The sequence below is a fragment of the Tenrec ecaudatus genome, chromosome 16 (genome assembly GCF_050624435.1).
Source record: "Tenrec ecaudatus isolate mTenEca1 chromosome 16, mTenEca1.hap1, whole genome shotgun sequence".
Lineage (NCBI taxonomy): Eukaryota > Metazoa > Chordata > Mammalia > Afrosoricida > Tenrecidae > Tenrec > Tenrec ecaudatus.
In genome coordinates this window covers 86960362-86978094 of record NC_134545.1, presented here as the reverse complement: position 1 = coordinate 86978094, position 17733 = coordinate 86960362, and the positions used below count along the sequence as shown (strand labels likewise).

The window sequence follows — 17733 nt, the reverse complement described above, 5'->3', positions numbered from 1 at the left end:
AAAATATGATAAGGTATCAGAGCTTAAATTGTGAACACTCAATATGTAGAAGGCTATGAAGGACAGTGGGAGCCAAAAATCTATCCGTAGAGTACCTATTCAAATCAATCAGTAGAGTACCTATTCAGATAAAGTCTCTGGCAGATCCCCTCTGGTCATAGTTGAGGGACTTAAGCAGTCTATTGTCAGACAGATATAAACTTGATTATGGTGAATGGAAGCATGGTATATAATATGATACCTGGTCACTTGACCTCCTTCTTAACCCATCCTGAATTTGCTCTAGGTTTAAATACTTCTCACTTGTTCCAAGACAGAAACTTTTTCCTCTAGCTTATTTTCATATTTCAAATGGTTCTTTCTTCCTTCCTTCTTTTCCCCTTCCCCAGTTTTATTTTGGCTTTGTTTTTTACTGTTTCAGCTGTTTCCCAGTTTATGAAGCACAGAGAAAATGCATACAGACAATAACTGATATAATAAATACCTTATTGAGGTTGAGAGCGGTTTGAAGGAAATTGGGAAGCAAATAATGAGGAAGGAGGCTGCACTAAGACTGATTGTGATGATGTATATACAACTCTTTTTGAAAGTGACAACTATGGAAGTATATATGTGAAAAAACTTTTTAATCATTTTATTGGGAGCTCACACAACTCTTATCACAATCCATACATACATCCATTGTATGTCAAGCACATTTGTACATTTGTTGCCGTCATCATTCTCAAAACATTCACTTTCTACTTAAGCCCCTGGCATCAGCTCATTTTCCCCCTCCCTCCTGACCACCCCCTCCCTCATGAACCCTTGATAATTTATGTTATTATTTTTTCATGTCTTACACCATCCGACATCTCCCCTCACCCACTTTTCTGTTGTTACCTACCCCAGGGAGGAGGTTATATGTAGACCCTTGTAATTGGCTAAATCTTTCTACCCGGCCTTCCCTCCACCCTCTCCCCTGGTATCACCACTTTCATCACTGGTCCTAAAGGGATCATCTGTCCTGGATTCCCTGTGTTTCCAGTTCCTATCTGTACCAGTGTACATCCTCCGGTCTAGCTGGATTAATAAGGTAGAACTGCAATCGTGATAGTTAGGGTGGAGGGGACATTTAAGAAGTAGAGGAAAGCTGTATGTTTCATCATTGCTACACTGTACCCTGCCTGGCTCGTCTCCTCCCCGCAACCCTTCTGTAAGAGGATGTACAGTTGCCCAGAGATGGGCTTTGGGTCTCCACTCTGCACTCCCCCTCATTTACAATGATATGATTTTTTGTTCTTTGATGCCTGATACCTGGTCCCTTCTACACCTCGTGTTCACACAGGCTGGTGTACTTCTTCCATATGGGCTTTGTTGCTTCTGAGCTAGATGGCTGCTTGTTTACCTTCAAGCCTTTAAGACCCTAGACGCTATCTCTTTTGATAGCCCGGCACCATCAGCTTGCTTCACATTTGCTTATGCACACATTTGTCTTCAGTGATTGTGTTGCAAAGGTGAGTATCATGGAATACCAATTTAATAGAACAAAGATATGTGCAATTTTTATCCATAAAATTATTGAAAAATAATTGGGGGGAAATTACTGCACAACCCATTAAAATGGTATCTCAACCAACTTATGGAATGCAACCTCGAGAATGAAAAATACCACTCTGGCATGGGTTACAGGTTAGACTGCTAACTGCAAGCTCAGCAGTTCAAAACTGCTATTCTGAGAGACAACGATGAGGCTTTCTATTCCCATAAAAAGTTGTAGTCTTGGAAACCCCAAGAGCAATTCTACTTTGCCCTACAGGATCACTCCAAACCAAAAACCCAAACTCACTGCCACTGAGTCAATGCTGACTCATCGTGATCCCCAGTGGCTTTCCAAGACTGTAATTGTTTATGGAACGAGAAAGCCAGTCTGCAGATCACAGTCCAACGAGTAACCACTACACCACCAGGGCCACTCTATAGGGTCACTATGAGTGGAGCTGACTCAGTAAGAGAGAGGAAGAGAGAGATTGAACCCATAGCATAGCAGTCATAGGACTATCTCAATATATAGATCTACACACACACACACACACACACACAGACACACACACACACAGACACACAAACACACACACACTCACACAGACACACACACACACACAGACACACACACACAGACACACACACACACAGACACACACTCACTCCCTCATTAAATTTTGTTTTAATGGGCCTCAAGATTCTAAGATAAATGCTTGGCCAAGCTGTTTTCAGTGTATATTTTATTATCATTTTGGTGCAAGTTTTCTTAACTCTGTTATTTGCCCAAATAGAATAATGAACCTTCATTTTATCCAGGTCGCATAGAATGAAATTTTCTTATTCTGCAACCACTTACCATGAGCCTCTCAATTTATTTACTTATTTTGCCAATTAATAGCTTTAAAAAGAAGAAACATCAGTGGAAAAACTTCCATCAGAGTCAGGAAAATATCTTTCCCCTCTTCTTGTAAGGACATTTCCCACTTCGGGTCTAGTCACAGATAACATTGGGTTGTTTTGATCCTTTTCCTCCCCATTACTGTCCCCAACTGCACGTAGTCTCTTGTTCCCAAGCTGCTTTCCAAGACACCTGGAAGCAAGCTGCATGGTTGACTACAGAAAATTCTTGCTCCCACACTACATCTGCCCCTGCCTTTCCACCAAATGAAATGCCAATTTATTGTCCTCTGATGTACAGTCTATCAGGCCACTTCCTGGATGCCCCTATTTCACACAAGGCCAGAAAGCCAAAGCAATAATGTGAGCTCCACAGTGGGTAAATAATTGCTCAATAAGCGTGGAACAAGGAGAGGTCAGTTGCTCTCTGTGCACATGTGGCAGCCCTTCACAACTCAACCTACAACGGTAACAGAAGGCTGGTGTTCCCGAAGAGGCATGCAATGAAAAGCCAGCCAACAGGCAGCCAGGAGTGCTTGTCCATCTAAGTCCTTAAGATCTCCAATGAATAAAAGAAAGGAACAAAGGCCTCAAAACTGGTGAGGGGCATTTTATCTCTGGTTTTCCTGCAGCAAAACTGAAAGCCTAAAATAATGCCCATTTTGCTCTGTCTGCAGCTCAACCTTCTAATGGGTGCCAGGAGAGAAAAGATAAATGCATTCACCTTTTCCAAAACCTTGTCCAAAATCCCTTCAGCATCTAGGAGCAAAGAACAGTGGCTAGAGGCAAGCAAGGTTGAAACAAATGAACTCTTCCTATTTTCCCTCCCAAACAAAACTACAAGTTGAATTTCAAACCGGTTGCTTCTTCTGAAACCCTATTGGCACTTACCCCGAGTTTCATGGATGGAAAAGAGGAAAGGGACTCTGCCTGCCTCCTTGTTAAAAACAAGGCAACAGCTGCTTTCCCTCGCTTTACTCATCTGACTGCTGTCATGACAAGCTGAGCACACACCAAGAGAAGTCTGGGGCCTCAAAAGGTGTCTGTGCTAAAAAGGATAATGTCAATGAGAGTCATACCAGCAATTCTGACACCTGGTCCCACTGACCCTAACCTCTGCCAAAAAGAAATTAGGTTTCTTTATTTATATTTAATCATTTTATTGGGGACTCATACAATGCTTATCACAATCCACACAAACATCCATTGTGTCAAGCACATTTGCTTCACTCATCAGAAATTAGGTTTCTTTGTCTCTGCTTTTGAGAGTTAAGCTATTATGAATTCCCTTTCCTCTTTCTAAAAACATCTTTTAGATTCAAGTCATGGGAAATATGTCTTCCTACCAGCCAACAGCCTACAGAAGTGTCCAGGTTCTGAACGAGATCATAAATGTGTTTTTTAAGCCAAATTGGAAATGGTAGCTAAGTCAGAACAGGTGTATCTTATTCAGCCTTACTTTCATGCAAGAAAGGAGTCCTGGTGAACTAGTAGTTTATGAGTTGGGCTGCTAACTGCCAGGTTAGCAGTTCCAAACCACCAGCCACTCTGTCCGTGTGAGAAAAATGAAGCTTTCTACGATCGTAAATATTTTGCCTTCTAGGGCCACTGCTGAAGCAGCAGCAGTCAAATGAAGATCAATCCCTTTGTGACTTCGGACCAGAACACAAATAGGAAAAGGAATTTCAAGGCACCTTCCCACATTTGCAAAATTATGTCTTCCCCTCTTTCTAAGGAACTGAGATAGAAATACAATGTTTGGAACATGTCTGTCTACAAGGATGACGAAGTTCAGGTTGTATGAGGACACTACAAAGGTCAGGAAACTGGCAAAGCAGTCCAGGTTTACAGAAAGAAATATGTTATCGACTACATTGGATGGGTGCAGTGAGACAAAGCAAATGGCCCAACTGTCCATGTGAGCATTCACTCAGCAAGGTGGCTATCTCCATGCTAAAACTGGACAAAGACCGCAAAGAGATCCTTGAACAGAAGGCCAAATTTCACCAAGTAGAAAAAGAAAGGGAAAGAATCAATTCAGAAGATGCAAGCGTACAATAATCTTATATACCACTTCCATTAAAATCAGCCAAATCGAAAGAAAAAAAAATTACAGTCTCAGAAACCCATAGGAGCAATTCTACCCTGTCTCTCTTAAGTTGGAATCAACTCGATGGCTGTTGAGTATGGTTTTTATTTTATGGCAAGAAAAGGCTCAGGGTCTTTTCAATGACTTAAAAGTTCCACATGCAGCCAGTGAAGGTGACCGTGATGAAGAATTTGATGTGAGGAGGAGCTCTGATGGCACAGTGGTTGCATATTGAGCTGTTAACCACAAGGTCATTGGTTCAAACCCACCAGCAGCTTCATAAGGTAGGAAGATATGACACTATCCACTCCTGTAAAAATCTAAAGCTCCAGAAACCAAAAGGGGCTACTCTCTCCTATGAGTCACTATGAGTTGGAATTGATGTAATGGCATTAAGTTTTTTTCAATTGCTTCAGAGTGAAGGCAAATTTATATAACATTAAAGGGCAAGTTGTCTGAACCAGATGTTCATAGGCCTGAGATGCCCTATAATTTCTTGGATAAGTATGCTTGAGGTATTAGGCAGGCAGAAAAAGGGAGAGCTGGACCGATGTGGAGATCCACCATGAAGAGATGCTTCTTTTCTGAGAGTCTCTACTTTCTAACCTCAAACACAAGTGGGTGTTAGAACTTTTTGGGTTAAAAAATGAAAAGGGCTCAGAGATCATTTGGGAACTACCCCAGCAAACAGAAATGACATTCAAGTCATCAATATGCAGGCCTCTTTAAAGGCAACTTAATGACATGAATAATACCTGAGGAAACACAGAATCCTATCTTATTTTTTTGTAGTTGTGCTAAAATCCCTACAAGCCTAAAGCCATTCAATCTACCTAGATTTCAAGGTTCCAAAGTCAATCTGGCTCAAATTTGTCACATTGTAACATATTATGCAACAATCTGCAAACTGATATAGTCTTATATTTATTATTAAAAAAAAGAAAGTGAACAAATCCAAGCCCGCTGTTATCAAGTTTTAGGGATTCTGAGATTGTAAATCTGTATAGGAACAGTCGGCTGAATCTTACTCTGTAGGTGCAGCTGGAGGGTTTGAACTACTGACCATCTGGTTAGCAACCCAGCACCTAACTCACAGCACCATCAGTGCTCCATAAGTAAGTCCAGAAAAGTATAGGAAATAGATGCACACATAAATTTACCCTAACTTGTCTTTACCAATACTTAGCCCATGATATGAACTGATTTGCCAATTATTATCACATATGCATCAGGTACTCTTTTTTTAATCAGTTGCTGACAAATTGATTCCAGCTTGTGGTAAGCCCATCTGTGTCAAGAGTAGCGCTGAGCTCTATCGCCTTGTCAATGACTGACTTCCAGGCCTTTATTCCAAGACATCTCTGGATGGTTGTCCTGCTAGCCTTTCTGTTATAGCCAGGAGAATTAACAGTCTGCATCATTCAAAGATGCCTCGGGTTCATGTAACTAAACTCTTAACTCACTGCCATCAAGTCGATGCTGACTCACGACTCTATAGGGCAAGGTTAGAACTGCCCCTGTGAGGCCTTGAATTATTCATAGGCTAATTCCAAGTGGGGCAAAGCTAATGACTCATCAACTTTCTTCTCAAGCTAATTAATAAAAACACATTGCCTACTCTACTAGTCACAGACTGCAGACCACTATAGAAAGAATAAAAGTATGTATTCATTCCATATGAGAGATAATGCTCTAGCAATTTTCTCTCTCAAATAATGTATGCTTATTTCATTTTCCTGATAATGACTACTAAAAGTTTTCCCACCCCAACCTTCCCATCTTCCAAATGAAACAGATTAAATGTGAGACACGAAGCATCCTCAGAACGGTTTCACTTTTACCTAGAAGTCTATTTCTAGGAGGCCCAGGCCAGACAGGTGTTATGTCATAGTTCCTCCCCGTCTGGCTTCCAGACACTGTTTAAATGTGCTCTGCAAACCTCTGGAGGCTAGATAGACTCAAACCTCCCAGCTCAGGCTCAGAATTGACAAAGCTTGAGACAGTACCCTACAGGTGTGTTTGTCCAGGATAAACTATATTTAAATAAACTCTGACACATTCACTTTCTCTAAGCACCTGCTTCTCCCTCTTACATTCAAGCAAACCATATTTTGCTGCACAGGTGATCTCAGTGGGAAAAGATCCTACACTTCAGAATTACTCTAAACCACCCACCAATTTCAGTGGGAATGCCTTAACTCTGGCAAGAGCAGCTCTACAAGAAAAAAGTCAAATAAACAAACGTATAAACCACCATTTTTGTTCATTTCTTTGGTATATCACAAGCTATGCAAGGGAAAGAGCAAGACTAAGAAGAGGTGGTTAACAGATTGCTCTCACATTATTTATCATCCGCCCTATGACTGACAGGGAGCCATATGCCATAGAACGGAAGTCACCAAGTCTAGCTTTGTGGTCAGTTAGGGCCACTAGTCTTGTAATTCCAGAACCTAAGTGGGTAGGAAGTTTGTTTGCTTACCTCAATACCTCAGTATATGAGCAAAGTGATATTTATAGCAGATATTCAATGAGCACTGAATAGAAGCAATTCAATAAACCAGGCCTACAGGAATCCAAATATGGAGAAATCCCAAAAAGAAGAGACGCTCGATTAGTTCTATCATTAATATAGGGATTTACCTTAGACCTAAAGCCACCTTAGTCTTATGCTGAATACCCCAAATTCTCATAGATCTTTCTAATTAAAAAGACCTAGGCCCTTATCTCCAAAAGCAACCCCCTACACTTATATTTTTTGTCCTGGCCCAAACACACACACACACACACACACACACACACATCACTAATAAGTCTTCCTCACACGTCTGTCCCTGAGGACTTTACAGTCATTAAGAGATGATTCCATAAAAGATATTAGTTGTGATATTTTTAAACTGTTCTCCCTTCCTGTTTTAAACCAAAAAGCCTCTAGTTTTCTAACTCCAAATGCTGACAGTAGAGGGTGCAATGGATTCTTTTAGATGGCTTCTCTCACCAGATGATTGAGTTAGGTTATCAGCCCTGGTGGCATAGTAGGTTACAAGTTGGGCTGTTAACCACAAGGTCAGCAGTTTGAAACCAACAATCACTCTGTAAGAGAAAGATGAAGCTTTCGACTCCTCTAAACAGTTAGTCTTAGAGACCACAGGGGCAGTTCTATCCTGCTCTATAGAAGCATTATGCGTCAGGATTGATTCAAGGGCAGTGAGCATGCAAATAAACTGTTTGTGACACCCCACCCCAAGGAGCCTGGACAACTTACTAATAACGAAAAGACTGAACACACAGAATTCAGATAGAAAGGATTATTGTTCTTGTTAGGTGCCACTGACCCATAATGACAGCACAACCGAATGGAATACTACCTACCTAGTCCTGTGTCATCCTCACAATTTTTCCTATGCTTGAGCCTATTGTTGCAGCCACTATGTCAATCCATTTCATTGGGATCCGTTCTCTTTTTACACTGAGAGGTAGAACCATGGGACCTAAAGAGGGGATTATCCAGTTTTACCATCCTCTAGGCTTAAAATAATACGGCTTAGAGGTAGAAAGAGGAAATCTGACAAGCACCAAGAAGAGATAGGAGTCCCTGTACTGGACGCTCCTAGGTACAGGAGATGGAGAGCTAGAACACCAGTGAAACTGAACAGCGAAACTAGAACAGTGGCAGGAAACGGAAGCAGCAGAGGCAGCAGAACCAGGAAATTGGCACACAATGGCACAGTGGACTTCCCAGCCCAGAGAGTGAAAGGCATGAACATCTTAAAGCAGGAGGCTTGCTGAAGTAGCAGGGTGCCTCTAGCTACTTATTAGTAGAGATTAAGATCTCTGTAATAACTGAGATGCTGAGATTCAAGGAGAAGCCTGATTAGGGGGTACAGTGGAGAAAAAGCTGGCCTGACTGAAGAATTGTATCCTGAGTCTTTCCTGACCCTAAATCATACCCTGTTAAACCAAAAACCACACTCACTGCCATCAAGTCAATTCCAACTCATAGTGGCCCTATAATAGGGCAAGGTAAAATGCCCCTGAGGGTTTCTGAGACTATAACTCTTTATGGGAATAGAAAGCCTCTTTCTCCCAAGGAAGCTGGTGGTTAGAAACTGCTGACTTTGTGATTAGCAGCCCAACTCATAACCCACTATGCCATCAGAGTTCTTTGCTCCCTAATAAACCCCATAATTGAGAGAATTGTCTGAGAGTTTTGTGTGATGATTGCAACAAATGATCAAGCCCAATGGGGAAGTAGAGAATGTCATAGGAGGGATGTTTTTTAGAATTGGTAAAAAGGTTTAGCGAGAGGAAGCTTATCTGACCTCCATCTCACAGGGATCAGCCTTGGGCTCTTGATATTAATGGCGATTCTCTCTCTCTCTCTCTCTCTCAGAGAGAGAGAGAGAGAGAGAGAAAGTCAAACACTCCTCACATTATTCACACAGAAAATGACTCCCATGGAAAAGAATCTCTTTGTAATGATGGAAGTCTAAAGACCAAGGACAAAGGCAGCCTACTCTGGAGACAGAACACCACAGCCAAACACCACAAATCACAACTAGCTAGAGTTCTTTCCATTAACTTGTATTAGATGAAGGGTACTAAGGCCTGCAAGGGCTTGCCTAGACCAGAAATGAAAGAGAACCAAGACTACAAGTCATGTTGACAAAAGGCAGCCTTCTAAACTGTACCCTTTTCAGACCAACCAAAGCAACATCAAGTATCATGATACTGGCAGACCCCAGTTTACAAACAAGTTCCATTCCTAAATCTGTCTTTAAATCAAATTGTATGTAAATTGAAATCGTTAGGTATGGTTTGTATCTAATAACAGTCAAATGTTTGTCTTAGTTTATAGTAAATAGCATATAGTGTACCTTTCTTAGCATAAAATATTAAAGAAACACTTCCATATACACTAGCTATCTGTACAACAATAATGTAGCATGTGTTTGTTATTCTGAACCATTGTATGTACCACAAATTATTAATATAATAGGCTTTATAGGGGTTGGTTCCTAACTAAGGGTTGTCTGTAAGTTGGATGTTTGTGATGCAGGGACTGCCTGGATTTTGCTTTCCTATCTCATTCTCCTATCCCATGTTAAAGATCTTACCACATCATCTAGCTGTAAGACTGAAGATAATTCCAGGAGGGAAGAGGCCCTATAAGCTTGCTAGAATGGTCAAAGGAAAGGTATCTTTGGAAGATAAGGGAGAAACAGTGGCCCCTCTGCCCCTAAGGCCAGGGCACCCCAGCCCTGCAGGCAGCACAGAGTTAACTACCCACCCGCTTTGAGAAGCACAAAGGTACATCACTGCAACATGCCTAACATTTACATTGCTTCTCTCTGCTCATTAAACAGGTTTTGGTTAAATAATGAACAAACTGTATTACAGACTCCGATGAGAATTCCAAAATTATAAATCAACTGGGAAAGCCCAAAGGGGCAGACAGACAGGGAGGGGGGAGAAGAATAATATTGACTAATATAAAGGGCGCAGCTTGACAGTGGATATTCCTGCCACACCTGATCAAACACACTCCGTGGGGGGAGGGGAAAGAGCGCAAGAGAGGGGAGATGGGACAAGACAGCCTGAAATTTGCATCCGGAAAAGATTAAAATGGATTCTTTGGGGATAGAGAAAATACATAATATATATTACTATAAATGCAAAACTGTACTAAAAGCTAACTCAAATGTCAAAGATTACAGCTTGAATAAATTTAAATATAAAAGCTATGTGCTTCCATGAGTTAATGAGAAAGACATAAAAGAACAAACCGGGCTGGGCTAGGAGGCAGAACAGATCCTCATGCTGCCTTTGCTGGGCAATGGGTGCAAAGCACAGCAAAGACCAAAGACAGACACTTCCCTCCCCAGCTCCAAGCACCAGGAGTGAACTAGGAAATCCCCTCACTATTCCAGCCTACATGTACTTAAAAACAAAAGCCAACCCTACGATTCACGGATCATAAAGTTCACACTGTTAAAATGTACATTGCATTGGTGTTTAGTTCATTCACAAAGTTCAACAACAGTCACCACTACCTAAACATTTTCACCCTTCACAAAGAACTTGTACCTATTCGTGGTTTCTCTCCACTCTCACACCAATCTCTAGAAATCACAACTCTGTTCTTACCTACTGGCAAATAACCTCCTAAGAGGATCCCTAGAGGACTTCACCACCAACTGTGAAGGGCAGCAGGGAAGTCTTCCTGACTGATGTGAGCTCTCAGGCAGTATATCAAAGGAGCAACATTCAAACTTTGCCCTGGGATGCTTGTATCCTCCAAGTGTAACCCTCCCTTTAGATTAGGTGCTTCAATAGCACATCACTCTAAGTGCGGCTGAGCATGCAATTATCATGCAGTTTGGCCAAATCATTTTGTTTTATTGACACTGTCCAATGAACCACCCATTTCTAATAGTGATATGCTTACCATCCACATCAGCAGACAGCTAAAAAAAAATGCAAACGGAAAGCCTTTGTAAAAAGGAGCAAAGCCCAAAGCAGGTTCACTAGTTAAAATGCACAAAAGTCCTAGGCTTCCTGTCATCCCTCTTCCAGTCTAAGTGGTACACCAATCCCATCATACACAGTCCCTTCAGTTTCTCTCTCGAAGCTCAAAGCCCTTTCCCAGACTCCTACCAGTATCAGACTTCCAGGAAAGTAGTCCTCCTGACACTGCCAATCAGAAAAATCTGTTTGTTTCAGTAAAAGAAACAAGAAATTGGTCATGGATTGCAGAGTCCAGGACCACAGGGGCAGTTGACCCATAAACCTGCTCCTGGGAGCCAGCACTGTGTGGGGGGTCAGAAGCAATCTGGCATGAAATGGTCAATTCAGGTCCACGTTGTCATTTTCTCAGGCAGGTAAAATACTAAAAACCAAGAACAATGGGGCAACCTCAGCCAGCACCATTTCAACATCTGCCACAGCTGCTGGCCCTGGGAAGCACTGCCGTCTCGCTCCTCACTCTAGACTAGAGGAAAGCTTGATAACACCACGGACAGAACTAGCGCCTCAGCACGTTTTGGTTTTGTTTATTCTAAGCAGCAGGCAATTTGGATTCCTAACCCAAGGATGTATGAAAATTATGCAGCAGGCTCAATTTTGGTAGCTCTAGATGAGACTGCAGACTGACTAGATCTGTATTACAGAAAATGATGGCCCTGATAGCACTGAAAAGGGCTAATTCCTAATCTCATGGCCTACAAGAGGTAAAGGAAGAAGGCTGATAAAATAAAGACAAGAAAGAACTTACTTATAATCCAACCAATGAGAAGGCTTATATGTATAAAGATGCATGCCAACTAAAATGTGTTCCTTTACCAGGAATTCAGGGAAAAGAATCAGTAACACACACAAAATAAACAGAAGTTGGCAAACTATACCAATGGCCAGATCTGGCATGCAACCTGTTTTTATAAAGAAAATATTACTGGAACACATTCGTGCCCGCATTATGTATGGCTGTCTTTGAGCTCCAATGACACACATGAGCAGTTGCACAGAGACCAGAGGCCCTCAAAACCTACAGTATTTCTTATCTAACCCTTTAGAGAAAGTTAGTAGATACTTGCAATAAACCAAACATTCACATTTTTTGCCAGGATAAGTAATCCTACCTAGATGTGAGGACTTACCTGTTATACTGTTTAAAACTTCCTTTAGATGACTAAAACTATGCAGCAGAGGATCCCGTTCTTCATCCTGCAGAACACACAGGTTTAAAAAAAAGACATTATTGGACTGAAAGAGGAAAAATAAATTAAATAAATATCAAGGTTCTTTCCCTGACTCAAACCAATAAATCCAGTAAGTTTCCTTCTGAGAAAAAGGAAGTTCGCTGTGGATTTTGTGTTTCTTGGGCTCTATTTGACAGATACTTTGAGCTTACCTAAAGGAGCACACCCTAAAGTATTCATCTACATGATGACCACAGCACTCAAGCTACCACAGACTGTCAGTTGTTTGACATGTGTATTATTCCAGTTCTTCTCTTCCTTCATACTCATTATGTAGGCACACAGATGCATTCCAAAGACATTCCTGACTCTACTCTCACTTTTAGAACAATCTGTTTTTATAAATCAACATGAGAATTTCCCAAATATAAATATATATGCACTCTTACCAAGCTGGAAATTTCAAAGCTTATTTTTATGATTATCCCCAAAATTATTATGTATAATTGTATGCAAATAAATCCTTGATCACATAATAAACAAAGCTGGCAACTAAGCAAGTCAACTTTAAAACGGGTAAGTTTCTCCTTCTCTGATTGGAAGTTTGTTGAACCCCAAGAAGGCAAACCTTTAACAAGTCATACTCACTGCACCAATAACTGCACTAATTTAAATAAACTTAATAACTACTGACAATCCTAGGGAATCAAAGGGTAAGAAACCTTTCTGATATTTTTAGGCATTAAACAGTTCCCAAATACTCACTTGGGTTGTTGACAAAAGTAGCTAGAAGGATGAAGTCATCTTTTGATGACTTCAGAGAGGATAATGAAAAAACGTAGCTTATAAATTTGATGCTAGCTGGAATAAAACAGAAAAGTTCTTGACACAAGAAAGAACTATAAATCCTTACTATTCCTCTTATTACCTGAGTTTGGTTGCTGTTTGAACTATGTGTCTGATCCCCTACAACATTCAACAACCAAACTATCAGTCCAATCTCCACTTACCAGTGGGGTATGAGTGCTCCATCGGGCATTTCGCTTGATGGCCCCAACCACAATGTTAATCTCCCCTTGAATGATATAAATATTCTTATCCACCATCCTGGCAAATCTACAAAAAACAGTTCAAAAAGAATATTTACTCAGAGCATTGTTATTGATGTTAGCCCAACTCATGGCAACCAGCAGACGAAATGGCTGATTCTATACTATTTGAGTCATTGGTTGCAAACTGATTGTGATCCACAGGATTTTCATTGGCTGATTTTCTTAAGTAGATCACCAGGCCTTCCTTCCTAGTCCACCTTAGTCAGAAACTCTGCTAAAACCTGTGAGGCATTACAGGAACACCTACAGCACACCCATGTTCAAATTAATACCTGTTAAGGTTAGAGTTATCATTTAATTATTCACCACCAAGAGTTTCTATCTGTAATACTAAAATGGGATAAAGTCCATCTTAATAATTCAATTACCTTGTCCTCTTAGAAGTTCAAAGTAATTCAAAAAGTATCAAGCAAGAAAACTTCTCAAAGGTACCCCAAGAATCTCTCGCAAGAATGTCCAATACTTCCAAGTTAAATACCCCCCAAATTTCTCCCATAAGGCCTTTAGATATGTAGATGGATCTGTGATGCTAGCTCCTTAAAGACACTATTTTTTATTTTTTTTGATTGTTTCTTTAATCAACTCATTGAAGTATTAAGAAGGCTCAAGTTAAAGGAATGAATGCTGTTCTAACAGGTATCTCAACAAAGTATCTTAGCCTTGATTTGTGAGATAGTTAAGGTTTACTGCACCAACATGGCTGATAAACACACGTAGGAGTAATTGAAGGGTGGATTGATAAATGGATCGGTGAGCATTGCTTTCTGATGGTCAGACCAGGGTGCAGCTGCCTTAGCCAGTTCCCTGCTTCAGCTGGCAGGGCTCACTTCCTGCAAGACATATCTGAAGAGAAGCCAGAAGGACCTACCCCGATGCAGCCCTGGGTGCTGGAGCAGCTGTTTTGAGACCCCTGCCAGCACTGAGATGCTTAGACGCTCACTGATTCAGCTTTCCTCCTAACGTTGACATCATTGCGTGTGTTTTGTGAGATGGAGGAGGACTTTGTAGATCAGTGTTGGACAGACAGGCAAATGTTGGACTTATGGGAATAGACAGCACTGGGTTGGGATGCTTTCTTAATGTACACTTACTCTTTATATAAAACTGTCTCTCATACATAAGAGTTTCTGTGGATTGGTTTCCCTAGTTTCCCCAGACTGACATAGTTTGGAACTACAGTCATAACACCCATGTACACTGTACCACAGAAAACCAGGGAGAGACAGTAACACAAGCTTGGAAAGTTCTACGTTCTCATGTCCACTTGGCTACAGAGAATCCCTAGTAAGCAGACTGAAAGGTAGGCTCGTCGTAAAGCTGTATACAGACCTCCAAAGTAGAGTCAAAATTCCATTTCAGAGTGTTAAGTGCTCCCAACTAAACCACTGCAGGGTTTGCTTTGATGCCTATAACAGAATAGTGCATAGAAAAAGTACTTAATCCTCTCCCTAGGTAAAAATCTTAAATAAAACAAAAGGGAATTTCTTCTTAGGACAGAAAAAACCCTAGGAGCATATAAAACCAACTCTGCCACTTTCATTATTTAGAAATGCTCCTCAAGAAAGAGAAAACTAACGAGTAGGAAGGGGGTAATGAGAGGAAATAACTAGACAAATACTTGACGGAAAATTTGGACATTGTTGAGATACTTTTTGAGAAATCTTCTGGATTCAATATTTTTCTTTCTTTCTTGAACTACCTTGAACTTCAGGAGACTTCTAAAAGAGCCAGCTTGTTAGATTTTTAACAAAAGATGAATTTCATCCCATCAAGGAAGGTTATAACAGTAAATTTAACAGGGTAAGAGAGGAAGACATTCTAGAAACATTTGCTTATTAAGTATCTATTATGTAAGGCAGGAGAAAGATGAGGCTTTCTGCACCTGTAAAGATTTACAGCCTCAGAAACCCAAAGAAGTAGTTCTACTCTGTCCTATGGGGTCACTATCAAAATTGACTTGATGGTAGTGAGTTTGTTGTTTTGTTTTTTATGCAAGGCAGGAGCCCCAGGTTGTAACTGGTTAAGTGCTTGATTATGAAGCAAAATGTTGGCAGTTCAAAGCTACCCGATGGTGCTTTGGAAGAAAGACCTGGCGATCTATTTCAAAATGTCACACCCTTGAAAACCCTATGAAGCTCTACTTTGCATCCATGGAGTCATCAGGAGTCCCATCAACTCAATGGTAACTAGTAACTAGTGTGATAGACATTTTCCAAAGTGCTGAGGAAACAAAACAAGTAGCATATAGAAAGAATTCTCACATATATTGTAGAGTAGAAACAAAACTGCATGAGTGGTATATACTATAGAATTATGTAAAAGCAACCAACCCATCCTATAGAAGAGACTAGACTTTTATTTTTTAAATATGTAATATATGCCAAACCAACACACTGTGACTGACTTGATTCTGACTCATAGTTATCCTATATAGGTTTTCCGAGACTATAAATCCTTAAAAGGAGCAGACAGGCTTTTCTTGCTCCTAAAGAGCAGATAATGGGTTTGAGCCACTGACCTTGCAGTTAATAGCCCAATACCTAAACCGCAGGGCTACCAGGACTCCTTGGTAAGATATGAAGGGGCTTAAAAAGGCTTAACAATCATCAAATTTAGTGATGAAACAGAGGAAGCTATGTTAGGGAGAGTATCTGGGTACTGCTTTGTTACCCTTTATATTTGGGGGCTTCAAAAAGTTCATGAAAATTTTCTACTTTTAAAAAATTTTCTATTATTTTTTAGTTCTATTTTTCCACAAATTTTTTGATGCCCTTGCTTATAGAGGATAGTACACATACCCAAATTAAGACTAGGCCAACTGAAGCTTTGTGTGCCTTCCCAACATGTCCTCCCTCCGTTTCATTCATAGGTCCTGCAACCCTAAATCTGATGGTTATTAAACACCTATGTTGCTTTATACTTTTACTCCATTGACATATATCGTTAAACCATATGTAGTATTTTTTGTTTTGTTTTTATACTTTATATACCTGTTATCATATTAATGTATTCTTCTGCATTATCACACTCAGGCACCCTTGTAACCTGGAACTGAAGCCATTTCCAGAGGCCTTCCTCCAGCCAAATAATAGATTCACCTCTAAAATAAACACTAACACCTTTGAGGAATGTGCTCCTTAGAACAAGCATTTACATGAGACCGAATAGGAAACGTTTAGCCAAAAGGAAAGATGAGAAGTCAAAGAGTGGCAGGGAAACTGGAGCCATGGCACTGAGAATGGCAGGGGAGAGACCCAGAGTGCTGCGGCACAGTGAGGAGAGCAACCAATGCCGCGATCGATCTATGAATTACTGAGTGGGACACCACTTTGCTAGGTAAACTTTCACCCAAAACACAACGTTCAATTAAAAAAAAGTACTTACTACTCTTGCAGTCCACATAAATGATTAAGAACAGTAACCAATGCTAACTAGCGTCTACTTCAGTCAGTCAGACATGACTTTGCACATGCTAACTAAAATGCCTGTAACCCTTCGGTCAGTTTGTTAAAGTAAAATGACTTGCATGGAACTGTGGTGCTGGAAGCTATGCCATTAATATTTCAAAAACTAACCGGGTGACTGGTGGTGGCCAGGCTTCCGGGGAGCTTTCCAGACTAAGACACACTAAAAAGTGAGCCAATTACAACTCTATGGGTTACAATAGAATATTATCTGATACAGTGCTGGAAGATGGCCCCTAGGTTGGAAGGTGCTTTATAATAGCTACAACAGTGAATTCAAACATGCAAACAATCTTAGGAAGATGGCACAGGACCTGGCAACATTCTACCTGTCATATGTTTCATTCTGTTATATGTAAGGTTGTCAAGAGTCACACCCTCCTCAATAGCAACTAACAAAAAGAAGCACAGTGCAGGGCACACAACCAAGGAGTTGTCTCTACCTATGCATAGGAATTTATCATCTATGAGATGAGATAAAATATGTGCATATGTATATAAACTTATAAATATTTCCAATACATGAGAGGTTTGTACACAAACTTCCAGGAGTGAAGCAGTGGAAATTACGTCTGAAGGAGAGCCCTGGAAGATAGGATTCACAAGTTAAAATTCAAGGAAGGAATGTAAAATTGTCAAAAATTCAGAGTAAAAGCTTTGAAGTAGGAAAATTAAGTATGTACTTAGGGGATCATGATTAGTTCAGATTGGCTAGGGTGGATCAAGTTTACTTAGGAAAAGAATGAGAAAGCTAAAAAGAAGTGGTGAGCAATCATCACTGTGTAAAAGATGTTCTGATGAGGATGGCAACAAATGTACAAATGTGCTGGACACGATGGATGGATGGATGGATGGATGGTGATAAGAGCTGCACCAGCCCCCTCAAAATTGATTTAAAAAAACAAGATTCAAGAAAACACTACAAATTAAGAATATTTCATTTCTTTCAATGA

At 40.5% G+C, this 17733-nt stretch overlaps 1 protein-coding gene across 5 annotated transcripts in view; it reads right to left on the bottom strand.

Moving 5' to 3' along the window:
• Positions 1-17733, bottom strand: part of GBF1 (golgi brefeldin A resistant guanine nucleotide exchange factor 1) — a 125877-nt gene that overhangs the window by 100925 nt on the left and 7219 nt on the right. For all 5 annotated transcript variants that reach the window (XM_075533747.1, XM_075533743.1, XM_075533744.1 and 2 more), the window contains exons 2-3: positions 13215-13320; positions 12163-12229 (exon numbers count right to left, since the gene is read on the bottom strand). In XM_075533747.1, coding sequence (XP_075389862.1) covers positions 12163-12229; positions 13215-13310 — 163 coding nt within the window. In that variant the 5' untranslated portion in view covers positions 13311-13320. The remainder of the gene's footprint in view (positions 1-12162; positions 12230-13214; positions 13321-17733) is intronic.